This window comes from Sylvia atricapilla, chromosome 3 (genome assembly GCF_009819655.1).
Source record: "Sylvia atricapilla isolate bSylAtr1 chromosome 3, bSylAtr1.pri, whole genome shotgun sequence".
NCBI lineage: Eukaryota > Metazoa > Chordata > Aves > Passeriformes > Sylviidae > Sylvia > Sylvia atricapilla.
In genome coordinates, this window is record NC_089142.1 from 26,826,280 (window position 1) to 26,841,119 (window position 14,840).

The 14,840-nt window shown below is 34.4% G+C and overlaps 1 protein-coding gene across 1 annotated transcript in view; it reads right to left on the minus strand.

Moving 5' to 3' along the window:
- Nucleotides 1-14,840, minus strand: part of EYS (eyes shut homolog) — a 718,715-nt gene that overhangs the window by 656,399 nt on the left and 47,476 nt on the right. Inside the window, exons 5-6 of the mRNA XM_066314978.1 lie at nucleotides 12,578-12,692; nucleotides 1,256-1,415 (exon numbers count right to left, since the gene is read on the minus strand). Coding sequence (XP_066171075.1) covers nucleotides 1,256-1,415; nucleotides 12,578-12,692 — 275 coding nt within the window. The remainder of the gene's footprint in view (nucleotides 1-1,255; nucleotides 1,416-12,577; nucleotides 12,693-14,840) is intronic.

Below are 14,840 nucleotides of genomic sequence, written 5' to 3' on the forward strand. Positions count from 1 at the left end.
CACACAAGGAAAGATAGCAATAAATTAGTGAGAGCTTATTCAAGGACAATTGTTCTACTGTGCAGGACCTGAAAAATTGCTGATATGTCATAAGACATATAACTTACAAGCACTGTTGTAGATTCAAAGGTTTTTATCCACTTTCAGAGAAAAGAAAAATGAAAATGAAAATAAGAAACCAACTGTAGAAGGAAATTAAAAGCACAAAAATAATTGCACCTATTCAACAAAAAACCCTATTTTTATAATCCTTTATGCTCTGAGCATTTAAACTTAACGTGGGAACATTTTTTGAAGTACATAACCAAAATATTTTATATATTAAAAAAATAAAATCTATAGTTTCAAATTTCATGTGTATACATTAAGTTTCTACAAGGATTTTTTAAAGAGTATGGAACCAGATTGAAGTGAGTTTATTACTTTTTAAATCAAAGTTCCCCTTTTCACACCTGACAATGTTACATCAAGTCATATTTTGTGTTCACTAAGATGTCTTTTTCAAACATGATTTGACTGTTAATGCAAAAGATGCATCTATAGGGTTTGTAATTTAAATTCACAATTAAGAACCAATAGAAATGAAACTACAATAGCTTTTCTGGTTGCAGAAACTATTTAATTCAGAGTGAAGTAGATGTACCAAAATTGCTACTACATTTCCCTCCTCTCTTTCCCTTTCCAAATACATAAGTGAATCAGTAAATAGGCATAAATAAAATTTTCTATGGAACAAGACTGAAGAAGTAACTGGCTATTTAAAAATAGAAAAAGTAAAAAAAAACCAAAAAAAACTATTGCAGTATATAGAGCCCTTTTACGATGAGAATCCACAAAAAAGAATCTTGGCCTCATAAAGTTATCTGAGTAAATACAGGCTGATACAAACTAACAAACTTCCTGAACTCCCTTTCTCTCATTAATTAGATATCCAGGAACTATAATTAGACATCAGACATACAGTTCACATGCAAAACTTTTATACACAGAAAAACACTTAGTCTCTTAAACTGAAGCTAAATCTTATTCTAGGACTATTCTTACTGTAACCTTAATTGGAAAATTCAAAAGTAACCTGTAAATTCCATTCAGATTTTAGAAGCATCCCAGCAGAGGGCAGAAAATGCAGAGAGGTGTGGTTACTCTCCAAATGCTTCTTTATTCCTTTTTTTCTTTTTTAATCCAGCATTCTTGTATTTGAATATTTAAAAAGAAATGAAATTACAAACTTCTACATGATTTGTATGTGTCTTACCTGTAAAATCACGAGGACACAAACACTGTAACACAGGTTGTTCTCTCAGTTGACTCATATCAATGCAAGTTGCTCCATCAGAGCAATTATTTGGGTAAATTAAACATGCATTTTCAGCAAGTTGGCAAAATTCTCCTGTCCATCCAGGTGCACAGAGACACTAGATATCACAAACACACAAACAAGCAGAAAACAGAAAACTCAAAATGAAAATGCAATGTGAAAGTTTGTAGAATTATCTCTGGGTCTTATATTTTACCACTGAGTAGAAGTGTGATAGAATGCAGTGTTGCACCCAGCTGAGATTATTCTTCATGCCTGTATTTGCAGATGATGAAACAGTTGAGAGAGGCAAAACTCATCTACCGTGTCTGTTCAAAAATTGGGGAAAAAAAGGACATATGAGTTGGAGGAAATTACTGGCTGTAAGGGATAAAAACGCCAACAGGAACAGAGGAACTGAGTGTGCAAAATGGATTTCAAAGGGATAGAAATGAGGGAGGAATTGGGCAGTGATGATAACAAAGCCTGCAAGACAAACACTGTCTCCAACCAGTAACCAGAAAACATAGTGCACTGTTTCTGTTATACATGCAGACTCTACCTGTAAATAAAATAATATAAAATGGATTATTCAGAAGAAAGGGGAAGACCTGAAGATTATATTATCTTCTCAAAAGAGTTCTGTGAAACTCATTCAAATGCTCATATAAATACAATTGCTCTGATCAAATATAATTATTAGTAGCTTGTCTTGAATCCCATTACATGGGCAATAAAACAGTATAGCAAACAGTAGCACGAAATTATTTTAGAACACTTCATGGTGTAGCAGGTTGACAATGCATAAACATTTTACATGAGTATGTGTACATGTGACCACCAAAACAGAAGAGATGCATTGTAGTGACTCATACAAGTAAAAAGAAAGTTGCCAAAGAAAAAGATTAACATACGGGACAGAAAATAGGCGGAATATATTGCTGACTACAGAAAAAAAATTACTGTAAAAAGCCCCAAGGCAAATAGTACTAGGAGGTGACCATAATTTTTTGAAGGGCGAGGTAGTGCGTTGGGGGAGAAATAAAATATTGCAAACCATCAAATATGTAGAGGAAAGATGGAGACAGAAGACAAGTTCAATTCAGTAATGGCTTCTCTTATCAAAGAGCTCATGAGACAAATTACCTTGACCTTCGTTGTTAAGTACCACCAGGGACCACCACAGTCAGCACTAACTCTTTGACATCAGCTCCTCAGCATTGTGTGATCACAGAGAATTTAGAATGAAAATGTTACAGAGTAACAGTACCTAGGTGTACTGACAATGTCTCATAATCTTGAAAACTTCTAGCAATTTATATGCTGTTTGTGAATTAATTAATTCAAGTTTGTTTTAAAGCTGGAAACTGGCCCTACCTCTCAGTCTTTTACACATTCCCTCTACAGTGATCTCTGATTCCCTATCTGACATATATATTTTGTAAAAAATGAGCAGTACTTAGGTGGTCAAGTGAAGGCTTTAAGAGAACTACGCTGATGCAGTGAATCTCTTCATTCAGTGATTGAAACAGCAGATAACTAAAGTAGACTACCATCTCCAAAGTGACCTAGGTATAAGAGGAGCATGAATTAGTGTGACTAATTACAGAATTAGTGTGACTTACCTTCCAAGGCCTGGAAGAACAAAGTGTTCTCCAGAAGCTGTATATTCCTTTGTATTTTCTGCATTTTTATTCCTGCATCACTCTGTTGTGACAATACCCATACAAGCTCCTGACATTTTCTGATTTCTTTACCCTCGATCTCCAGGAACATCTTTCATTGCTATGTACTGTCCTTGTCCTTGATATTATGTTTGATTAAATATGACACTACTAGGTGAAAGGTTATAAGAGGTAAAAACAAGATGGCATGTTTTAGGTAACTGTTTCTATGGGTCTGTCTATCTCTGTTAGTTCAGAAAGTTGATCCCAGACAAACCTATAGAAACATGATTTATCCTGGATGTCAATATATTTTATATTCATAGGACTCCAGAATTATTTATATTGAGAGAGACCTTTGAAGGTCATAGCATACAACTTGCTCAGAGCACGTCAAACTTTAAATGCTAGCTGGTTACTCAGGATCTTGTCTACTTGAGGTCTGAATATCTTCAAGGATGACAATTCCACTGCCTTTCTGGGCAACTTGTTGCAGCACTTAAGTACACTCACACTATATTATGAAAAATTTCTTCTTAATACCTAGCCATAATTTTCTTTGTTGCAACTTCTGACAGTTGCCTCACTCCTGGGCTGTGCACCCCTAAGAAAAATTTGGCTCCATCTTGTTTATGACCACCTAATGAGGAGCTGAAGAAAAGAATTATGTCGCCATTCAGCTCTCTGTTTTCAGGGCTTAACAAAGACAGATCCTTCAGTCTTTTCTCATATTCTGCAAAATTTTCAAAATGTTGATGCCACTACTAGACTTGTTACAATTTTAACAGCCTTATTTTTTGTACATTGAAGTTCTATACATCACAGAGTACTCCACAGGTAACTTATCAAGTGCTGGGCAGAAGGGATTGGTGACTTAACTTGACCTGCTCTCTATGTTTTTACTAATGCAAGCCAGTATTAGATGAAGCTACCTTACCCTTTGTTATGATTTGGTTACATTGGCCCACTCCCCCATCCTACACAGATGTATCCTGTCATGCCCTTTGGACATTTGTAAATACCCTCATTGCCTGTGGTCTGGGTTTTGCATTTCTCTTTAACTGATGTATTTCATTCATCTTAATTTTGCCACCTGGCACAGGACTTGGGAAATTTTAAAGCACATATCATAAGCAAAAACTTACAGTGTAAGTCTAATTACAAGTAAATCTTACAATGTCATCAGCCTCATTCAGCAATGGGCATACATTTTCTTTGGTCTCATTTTTTCTGCCACTGTACCTATACAAATGGGATTTATAAGATAGTTTCTCCTTTATGAGGTTTTTCTCATGAGGACACATCTGGAAATTCTCCTTGACTTAACTCACAATCTTTTATCTACTCAGTCACTAACCATTACTATTTATGGGTAAAAATTCTTAAGCCAGTATTTTCTTTATTTACATGTCTTAAGTCCATTCTGCAAGAAAGAACTTCAAACAAGTTCACTGAAGTCTAACCCTATTTCTAGTGGATACACGTTAACTTAAAAAAAATATGTTCTCAGAAGAGGAGTTGTGAAAACTACATTTACTTTTCCTCTAGCAAAGTGACTTTTCTGCACCTGGGGTGAAATGTATTGCTGGCAAGATAGCATTCAGGAGCTGAATCACTATTTCCAGAGTATGCCTGAATAATTTTGAGGATAATTGAAGGACAAGTTCTTAGGGATGCTTAAGCCAGCACTTTCCACAAACATTAAGCAATTTCTTTAAGCTTAATTGTAATCATGTCCATGGCATACTGGTACAATAACCTTTCTTTTTTTCCTCCACAGTTTTCAATTTCCTGGTAAGATGGTTTTCAAAATGAAGATGTTCATGTGTTGGACTGCTTTGCCCCTTTTAAAGTGCATGGAGAAAATTACTCAACCCAAAATTTAGGCATTAAACTGGGTATGAATGCTTTCAATTTCTGATTTATCTTGCATTTTTCTGTTGTATTATTTATTCCTATGCTCAGATTTTCTTCTTTGCCCACCCCTTCCTGCTGCCCCTCATTCTACAAATATAATCTAAGTTATGTGTACATCCATAGAAGTGTTTATATTTTCGAATTTTTCCATAGATATTTTTGACATTAGGAACTGAAATGACTGGTTTATGACAAAAGGCTTCAAGGAGTCAAAACATGCTGTTTGGACAAATGATTAAAAAGAAATAGTATTTTTATTTTTCTGCACTGATGGAGCTCTGAAAATTGTTTAAATGAAGAAAACAAAATCCTTAGCCTAAAAAAAAAAATCTGCTTACACTTTTTGAGTGTGAAGTTCATTCCTAACAGAAATTTTAGACATCACTCACACTAGAAAAATAACTGCAAGAAATATATATAAATTTAGCTCATATCCAACAAAAGTGTAGCTTCTCAGTGGATGTAGGGACTAATTTGGGGAGAACGTTTTACACGCTTATTTGAACTGATAGACTTTAAAACTTTACAATATTGATCATTAACCTACAATACATCAGGACACATAAGTGACTTCAAACCTTAAAAGAGAAAAGTAATTGGTCCCAACTTACTATACAGACATAATAAGCCAACAAATTTGCAGTTGGCACCAAGCTGAGCAGTGCAGGTGATACACCTGAAATATGGGACACCATCCAGGGGGACCTGAACAAGCTTGAGAAGTGGATCCATGGGAGTCCATGACCAGGCTCAACAAGGCCAAATGCAAGGTCCTACACATGGTTTGGGGAAACCTCTGGTATCAACATGAGCTGAGGGGAAAGGGATTGAGACAGGCCTAAGTAGAGAGGGTGGGATGTGGTGGTGGATGAAAAGCTGGACACAAACTGATAACGTGTGCTTGCAGTCCAGAAAGCCAATTGTATCCTGGGCTGCATATATGTTATTAGTATTTAATTATAATATAGAAATGCAAATCAAGAATGGGCGTTTTTTAGTTTTTTGGTAGTAGATGACAAAAGGACAAATACTAAAGAATGAAAACTAATCATCAAGAACCACAAAATTTATACAGCACATGGAGAATGTATGTCTGATCTTACTGGCATTATTAAACACAAAAAAAATATTGTAAGTTATGTGCTTCAGAAATACACGGTGCTGAGCTGGCTGAGTGAAATTTTATGGACTTCTACAGACATTTTCCTTATCCCAAGAGGCCAGCTCCTTATTAGATAGGGAAGTCAGTAAAGAAGAAATGTGGGGAATTTCTGTGTCTTTGAAATGTGGTTTAAACTTGAGCACAGGCTTGATTTTAACTTCTCAGAAGCTGCATTTAAAAATAAACTAGAACCTTTCTATTGTTATATCTGATGTGTTTTACTGTCCATTTATATTTAATTATATGGTCTTCTGCTATATAAATTCAGATCCACTGTACAAAGATATATGAAATTATTACATGATTGCAGTTTTAATTAAATATTTTTATTGAAATTTGCTCTTCAAAAGAAGGATATTTAGTTTATTACATGAAGATTTTTACTGTGTATTAACTTCTGTACAGCTCAGAGATAATTAGCAGCACATATGAAATGTACCTAGAGTGTTTGATGGTGTTTATTTCAATAGAATAAGAAAAGCAGGAAAATTAATTTTTATAAAGTCCAAATTAAACACTGAAGAAGGAAAAAACTGTTTAGGACATTTTAAAATTTATGTGAACTCTTCTGTAGAATTACTGCTACTGTGTGGAAGAAAATTGACTCATTAACTTGTGTAAAACTAGCTCCTAATGGAAGTATCTGACTTTGAACTACTGCTGTTTTGAACACACAGCTGGAAGGACAAACACAGGAGAGACATCAATAGAATTAATGATAGTGGGAAAGTGGCTTCACAGAGATGAGGCTATAATGTTCTCATATGGTCCATGGGGAGAAGCAGTAGGAGAGACTGTAGGTTTTTTAAAAAGGAAAATGACAATAATCTATTTTATATGTTGTACATAAGTATAAAAATCACATCTGAGAGCAACTGACTTTGCAGTGCCAATTTTCATTGCTTCTAGCATTGGTAGTAGATTTGTTATAAATATTCATAATAATTTTATTACTCTAACCAACTGCTTTAATATATAAAATGCCAAATATATTAAATGTTTGTTTCCTTATGGCTTTTTTATACTCAGAAAACAAATGGTTATAGAAACAGTGCAGAGGGCTTTAAAAAAGCCCCAGTGCATTGTTTTTTAAAGAACTGAATTTGTTAAACAAGCTAAAGTTTTATCTCAGCTATAGTGCCTTTCAGTTCTGGATATGTGATCTAGAAGTTATTTCTCCTCTCATGCAATAAACACAAATGGCTTCTCTAAGAATAAATTGGAGGCCTTCTTATGGCTGTGAGATCTAAGCCGCATGACATAGCTCCATTTTGTAGATTATTGCCAGTTCTGCATAGAGATCCTTTGCTTCTGGGTTATAAATTCAGCCAGACTTCTAGGGATAAAACTCTATCAAAAAGCTTTAGGACTGAGAGTGGCTCCTGAGGGAAGAGCTTACCAAGAGAACCAAAGCAGCAGACTTTCCACGAAGGTTTTCAGGAAAGACTTTGGGGCTTGGCACTGCTCACTGCTCTTCTGTGAAGAAGCCATTTGATTCCCAGCCTGACAGCTGGCTGATAGGCTTGCTTCTGCACCCACAAAGGCAAACCTCATCTGGAAGGGATGAAACCTGGACCTCCATCTGCCTGATGGCAATTTCTGTACAAGTTCTGCTGAATGGAGGCCACATATCAGCTTGACATGAAGAAAAATCACAGGAGAAGGAGAGGTTCCTTTCTCTATCCACTTTCTCACATTGCCCCAGAAGGAGCATATTAACTTCAGTGAAGACCATTTTCTATTTTAAAATACAGTCTCCTGCTTTGCTAGAGAACACAGTAGTCTTTGGGCAGAACCTATTTGCTGGGTTTTTAAGCTTCAACTACAACAGTATGATCCACGGTTTTACTGATTATTAATGCATATTCGTAACTTTACTTTATCAACCATATATCGTCTTGATACACACTTTGTTGTTGAAATATTTCAGATTCACCATAAAGCTCCAAATATACAAGTTATGGCTTCATTATATGGATGTCAGAAAAAGATCAAAAGAGTATAACATGAACAACCACAGAGCCATCTGCAGGGCAAGATTTTAGATACTACCCTTTCCTACGATAATAATTTTCCTATCCTCTTACAATGAATCATACTATTAGATAAACATTATTAAATGTACATCCATATAAGAAAACAAAATTCTATGACTGGGGAGTAATTTTCTGAAGGGAATTGACATGAATGCAACTGTACCTGTTCTCAGTAATCAGTGTTCTCCAGGCAAATTACTTGTAGAAGTTAAAACCATTACTTCTTTTTGCTTATCTTAATTTCCCTCAAAAGCACTTTAAATCTACTTCCACTTCACTGTAGGAACAGTAGCTAGAAATCAGTAGCATTTTCCTGTTGCGCTTTTTGAAAGTACCGGGTCATCCATTGGCAATTGTTCCAACAAAATTCCACATATAAATGTCAGTACAGCTTCTCAGAAAAATTTCAAATATTTTCTTTGAATGACCCACAGTAGGTTTAGTGGTAAAACCCAGAATGATAACAGAGATTGTTTTCTCTTTCTTTAATGCTGCCCTAGTGTGTATTTGCTTGCCAACACAGCTCTGCTGTTCAGGCAATATGTATAATTTGTTTAGATCTTGTCTCAAATGTAGTGCTGGCAAATGGAAATGGACCTTACAATGGCATTGCTGCCTCTTCATCTTTCAGCTTCAGGTTTTGTGTCTACATAACTCAATTTCTTTGCTAGCTGTAAGCACATAGCCTTGCATGAATCAGTGGTTTGTCAGGACAATGGAATAAGGGCATATTGACAAAATAGACTAGGATACACTATGCAGACCATATAAGTTGAAAGACAGTTGCTTGTAGCATAGTAAGGAGCTCTAAGGCAAAAAAAAAAAAAAAAAAAAATCATGAATGAACATTTTTACATGCTACAAGAAGTGGAAAGCATTTTTAATACGCATGCCCTTCCAATAGAAAGTGTGTGGCAGATCACTAATGGGAGAGTGTGTAGCAACCACTGTAGAGCACTGTAGCACTTTCTTGTCCCTCAAATGCACTTCTGTAGGTAATTACAACTGACCTGTAAATGCTGTCATTTTTATACAATTCAATGGTTTCTCCCTAAAAGTAAAGATAGCTAGTACATCAAAGACTTGATAGTTTTCATACCTCAACTTTCCCACCACTGTGTTTTCAAAACTGTGCTCCTTTCTAGGCTTCTAAACTACATTAAACTAGAGTTCAGTTATCCTCAGAAGTTTCACTGGATTAGTTTAATATTTTTTTTCCCAGTATCTTTGTTTGGTTGGTTTTGAGTGTTTTTCAGTGAAAAAAACAAGGGGTCTTAAGGAGAGATAATTCTTTTTGCCATGGTCTAAACTACTTGCTGTGGATAAATAGATAGTAAGGTACTTGATCCACCCTTGGGACCTAGAGGAAAGATTTACATCCACAAGTGATTTCTTGTTTGTATACTTTCTTTATTGGCTTTCACTGCCCAGTCGTGTGCCAGAGGCTCTTCTGAATCAATCTAAATCACTAGGAGAACTCTATTCAAACCACTCCATATCCTAAGGTGGTTAGCATGTGGCAGCAGTATGATTAGCATGGAAAAAACAACAGCTCTTTCTTCGCTATCACTTGCCTTTTGGGCGCTGCTCATATTTTTCCTGTCTTCAGGTAAAGATAAGGAAAAGAGATACCTACAGTCATAAATTGTTTAAGACAATCAGATTAAAAGCAATGAGAAAATACTATCAGCTGCAAAACAAGAACACTGACTTTTCACTTATAAAATCCATTTAAGAACAAAAAAAGTTGCCATGAGAACAGAAAAATCTATTGAAAAGTGTATCTGTGGGCAGATTTTTAAAAAATATTTTTAAGAAGCAGGTTATCATATTGTCATAATAATGTAATTAAATATATTTATTGAATAAAACTCTACTGAAATCTGAAATTGGCTCACACATCAGTAATTGTATAAGTATAGTTTATGCTCAAACTGTTTTAATTTATTTCTTTTCTTAAAACAATTTCCCCTGTCTTCTAAGTATCTGGAGTTATTTATTATAGATTGACAAACCAATACACTAATTAAAACCTTTCCTTTGGTATGTATATAAATAAAAAGCAAGTGATGTATTATATTTTCTTCAGAAATTTTATTTATTCTTAGAAGAAATTCCAACACTGTAGCTGCAAATCAGAAGAAATTCAACAGCAGAATTCTTGCAATAATTGGTAAATCCATAGAAACTAATAGAATTTTTTTATATCAATATTTCTTGAGACAGGAAGATCCATTCATGTTCAAGAATTGTGTTTTTCACTTGTTAAAATTGTGTGTCCAAATGATACCCATATTCCTGAAACTGAATCAAAGCTGCAGTGTTGTCTTTTTGTGCTTTAGAAACCAACAAGGTAAACATTGTATCTTTGATCTTCTGCAGAGCCCACATAAAATGGGAGGTTTATATGTTCACTATTCATGGCAAATTTGGAAAATATAATCAATCCTTTTCTTAACCTTTTAACATCATTGAAATGAGTCTGCTGCATTGACTTCTAGAAGCAATCCACAATAAGGCCTTCAGCCTTCTGTGGGAATTATGGGGTTTGGATCCCACAATAGCAGGTCCTCATGAAATTCAGTGTCTGGTGACGTTATTCACAAGGACAAGACAGATGTGACCTGGCACTGATCTGAGGGGAAACTGCTGAAACACATTGGACCATATTACCTAAAAAGCTTTTGAAAATGCTCCTGCTGTAATCAATAGTACATAGAAGAAGCAGCTGCTCAGAACTGTGCACAATAATTTTATCACTTTGTTGCTAATGCGGCTTCAAAATTTTTTGGTACCAACAGCTGACTATTTTAAATAAAATTGTTCTTTATTTTTCTTCTTCTGAGAAGACCATGAACTGATTTAAGATTAGGAATCTGTATGCATTTTGAGAATAAAATTTTAATTAATTAATAATTTTGTTTAATAAACTTCATTTTAATAGAGTTTTCCTCATTTGCAACCTTCTTAAAACAACTTAGATTATATAGCTGGCTATGGCGACCCTTCATTGACAGTCAAAGAAGTATGAGGATACTCATTTTAGAAGTAGTCATACTTCTGTATATACAAGTGTTTGTTTTTGACTACAGGGATTGTCCTTCTGTCTTCATCAATGGTGTGGTGTCACAATTTAAAATTGACTTTGATCTAAAAGTTGCCTTCTTTGTCACTGACTATCAGAGCACTCACTACTGTGTAATTCATATTCTTCTTTTTCTGCATAGAGACTGTCTCTCCTAGAACATGTTTTTCTAAAAAATAGTGCAGTCTTGGTGCAGTCCACCAAGAAATACTTATCACATTAGGGTATTATCAACTACACTACCATTTTTTGTGATCATCTGCACACACAGAAGAAGAACGATCCCAGAAACTACAGGCCTGTCAGTCTCACTCCAGTGCCTGGTAGAACCATGGAAAAATATTATTCTGGGAAGTACTGCAAAAACACCAGGAGTGTGGCAGTCATCAGTCACAGGCAGCATAGCTTCATGAGCAGAAGTCCTGCTTGTCAAACCATATTTTCTTCTATGAAAGGGAAACCCACCTAGTTTATCTAGGAAAATGAGTGGATGCAATTGTTTCAGCAACTCTTTTGATACTATCTCTCACAGGATCCTCTTAGACAAAATATTAATAACCAGGTTGCATGATGGGTGAGCAATTGACTCACACAAACACAAGACACAGCTATAGTGAATGGTGTCACACCAGTCTGGTGACCTGTCACTGGTGGGGTTCCTCAGGGCTCCATCCTCAGCCCTGTTCTCTTCAGCCTCTTCATAAATAGCTTGGACAAAGGACTTGAAGGAGTATGGCATAAGTTTGCTGGTAACACTAAACAAGGAGGAGCTTTAAGCTCCCTCAGGGGTGGAGAAGCCCTACAGAGAAAATTTGACAAATTGGAGGGACAGGCAATCACCAACCATAGGGAGTTTAACAAGGACAAGATTCTGCATCTTGCTTAACATTTTCAGGAGCAATTTAGAAAGTTAAAAAAAGCAGATCTAATTTTTTTTTTCCAAAACTGTCAGTTGGAATGAATATCACCACACTACATTTTCATCGTCAAAGTTTTAAATATGTATTAATTTTAAACATGTTTATGTGTATATAAGTAATTTGATTCTAGTTAAAATAACAGCAACAGATGATCTTAATTCAAGCAATGTATTTTTAAAGGCTGCAACAGAGATGTAAATTTCATCTTTGTGGGTAATGACACCAGACCACAATTAGTCATATATTCTTTTTGCTATAAAAATACCCTTCAGTTATCTTACTTGATATACTACTAATCATGATCTCAGTAGAAAAGCAATAAAAAAATCCATATTACCCAAGTGAATTGCCTTTGTGTTTTCGATTAAAATAAATAAAACCTGTAAAATTGTGCCCCTCTTGTATCTTAGAGTAATGAATGCATTTTAAGTTTGCTTGTCTGAAGCTTTTATACTTTGGAACACTGAACTAGTTTAATATCTATTAAATTACTTACAGTGAATCCTCCAATTATATTAAGACACAATCCTTCATTTAGACAGTTGACGCTGAGCAGCCTGCAGTAGTCAATTACTTCCTCACAGTTCTTTCCAGTGAATCCTGGCATGCAGCTGCAAATACACCAGTGTATTTTAGAGAACTTGCATTTTAAAAGTTAATTGTATTTAATTATGTTCCATAATTCTATTAAATAATGTTCTTGCAGTAACAAAACAAATCTCTTACATTATTTAAAATAAACAGAATATATTTTCAAGAAATAAAAAATCCCTTGCATGATTCAGGACAATTTTGCTTTTCCCTGAATAATTTCTTTCTTTGATTAAATTATTTTCACACCAATGTTTCATATAATCTTATAGGAAAAAAAAATCTAGGATTAGGTAATATTTAATAAACATTTATAGAAAAGGTAACACGTTTTGGAAAACTATTAGAAAGGATAGGTCAATTTAAGCATCAGACAGATACTTTAATATAAAACCAAAAAACTGATAACTGAGAAATAAACATCAATCACTGCTAATGAATAAAGAGTAAATAATGACAAAGTAAATAAATAGTAAATAGTGACAAGCTTAATTATGCAAGGAACAATCTAGAGACAACAATGAATAGTTGTTTATGTGTTTGCTTAATTGTAATTCAGTATTTTCTTTAAAGAAAAAGCTAGCATTCAATTTTTGTGACTATTAGTTCTATGCAATGCCAATGGACTGATGGATAATGCATGTAAAAGGAACAGCAGAAATTTCTTCTGCTTCATGTAAGCACTTGTTATTAGTAGGAGAAAATTCTTTCCTGATGTTGCTCTCCTATGTTAAAAAAATCATATAAACAAATAAAAAGATGATATTCAAACGGATGATAAAGAAATCTTATTCAAAAGCAATAATGGAACAATGTAGAAAAATATTCGAATACTTATACCTTGATAGACAGATAATCCTTGTCAAACACTCACACTATGTTCTCACAGACACACTGTGTTCCCCTGTCTAAAGGATATTTCTGGTATCATAGAAAGAAAAGATTTAAGAAGAGAAAGAAAATGGGCAGTTATCTGAAAATTTGTGTTTCTGAAAGAATCCAGAAGTAATAGATGGGAATTTCTTTAGATGTTTCTAAGAGGTTGTTTTATTCAAATTATTTGGTTCAGAAGCTGAAAATTGTGAAGATTATACAGAATTGCTTCTGATTTTCCTATGTTCTTGCTCCTAATAGATAGGAGATCCAGATGTGTTGCTTCCTCATTTAGAAAAAACCTATCCAATTCCTGTTTTCAAAATGCATGAAGCTTATCACAGTTAGGCAGCATATTAAAGTAAGGGATATATTTTCCATAGCAACTACTTAGGCAATATAGCATTCAATAGAAAGCATGTGAGTTAACCATACTTTCTAAATCAGTTTAAAAATGTCTATCTGTGGGTATGGCTCTGAGTCTGAGGAAGACACAGAGACATCTAGCATGTCCAGAAGCTTAAGTCACTTTATTAACCTTATTTAAGTGTTAAACTGTTTGGATTTAATCAGGAATCTCTGGAAACCAACCACAATTCATGCATATTGGATCATTTAGAGAGATGTAAATGGATATGGAAAAACCTTCTGTAAAATGGTTATATGGTTTGAGGCTGGTATAGACACAACCACATGAGGACACTATGCGAGTAGCAATGCACCATATAATCCTCACCTTCCTCTTGAAAAAGGTGTTGCATACAATCATATTTCTACCATTTCAAATACTTGGCTTTGAAAGTCTTGCAAGGTCTATTCTTAAAAAAAAAAAAAAAGTTAATGAATTGTAGCTAAAAGGAGTTTTTCATAATAAAATTTGCATATGAAAGGAATGTAAAATAATCATAAAATGGTTTTGCATGTTTTTTTATAACTTAAAATAACATCTAAAACCAAGTCAGGGCAACACAGTCACAATGTTTGTTTTACTGGTTTGTTTTTACCAATGTTCTGAAGTGAAAGAGTTCCTAGATTTTTTGCTTCAGTCTATGATTATTTCATTAACTAGGTAATCTTGTAAGCCAATTTTTGAAGCGACTTATTCTAATTTTCATATTTGCTAATTTTTTCTGGTTTTGGTGGGTTTTTTTATTGTTTTGCAAAAAATATACTAATTTCAGGAAAAGGAAATGAAAGCTAAAATAAAAAATATTTAAAGTAAAATTCCAAAAATGGCACCAACACAACACATTTTCTCAGAACACCCTTTCACATTTTTTGTGACTTTTTATTAT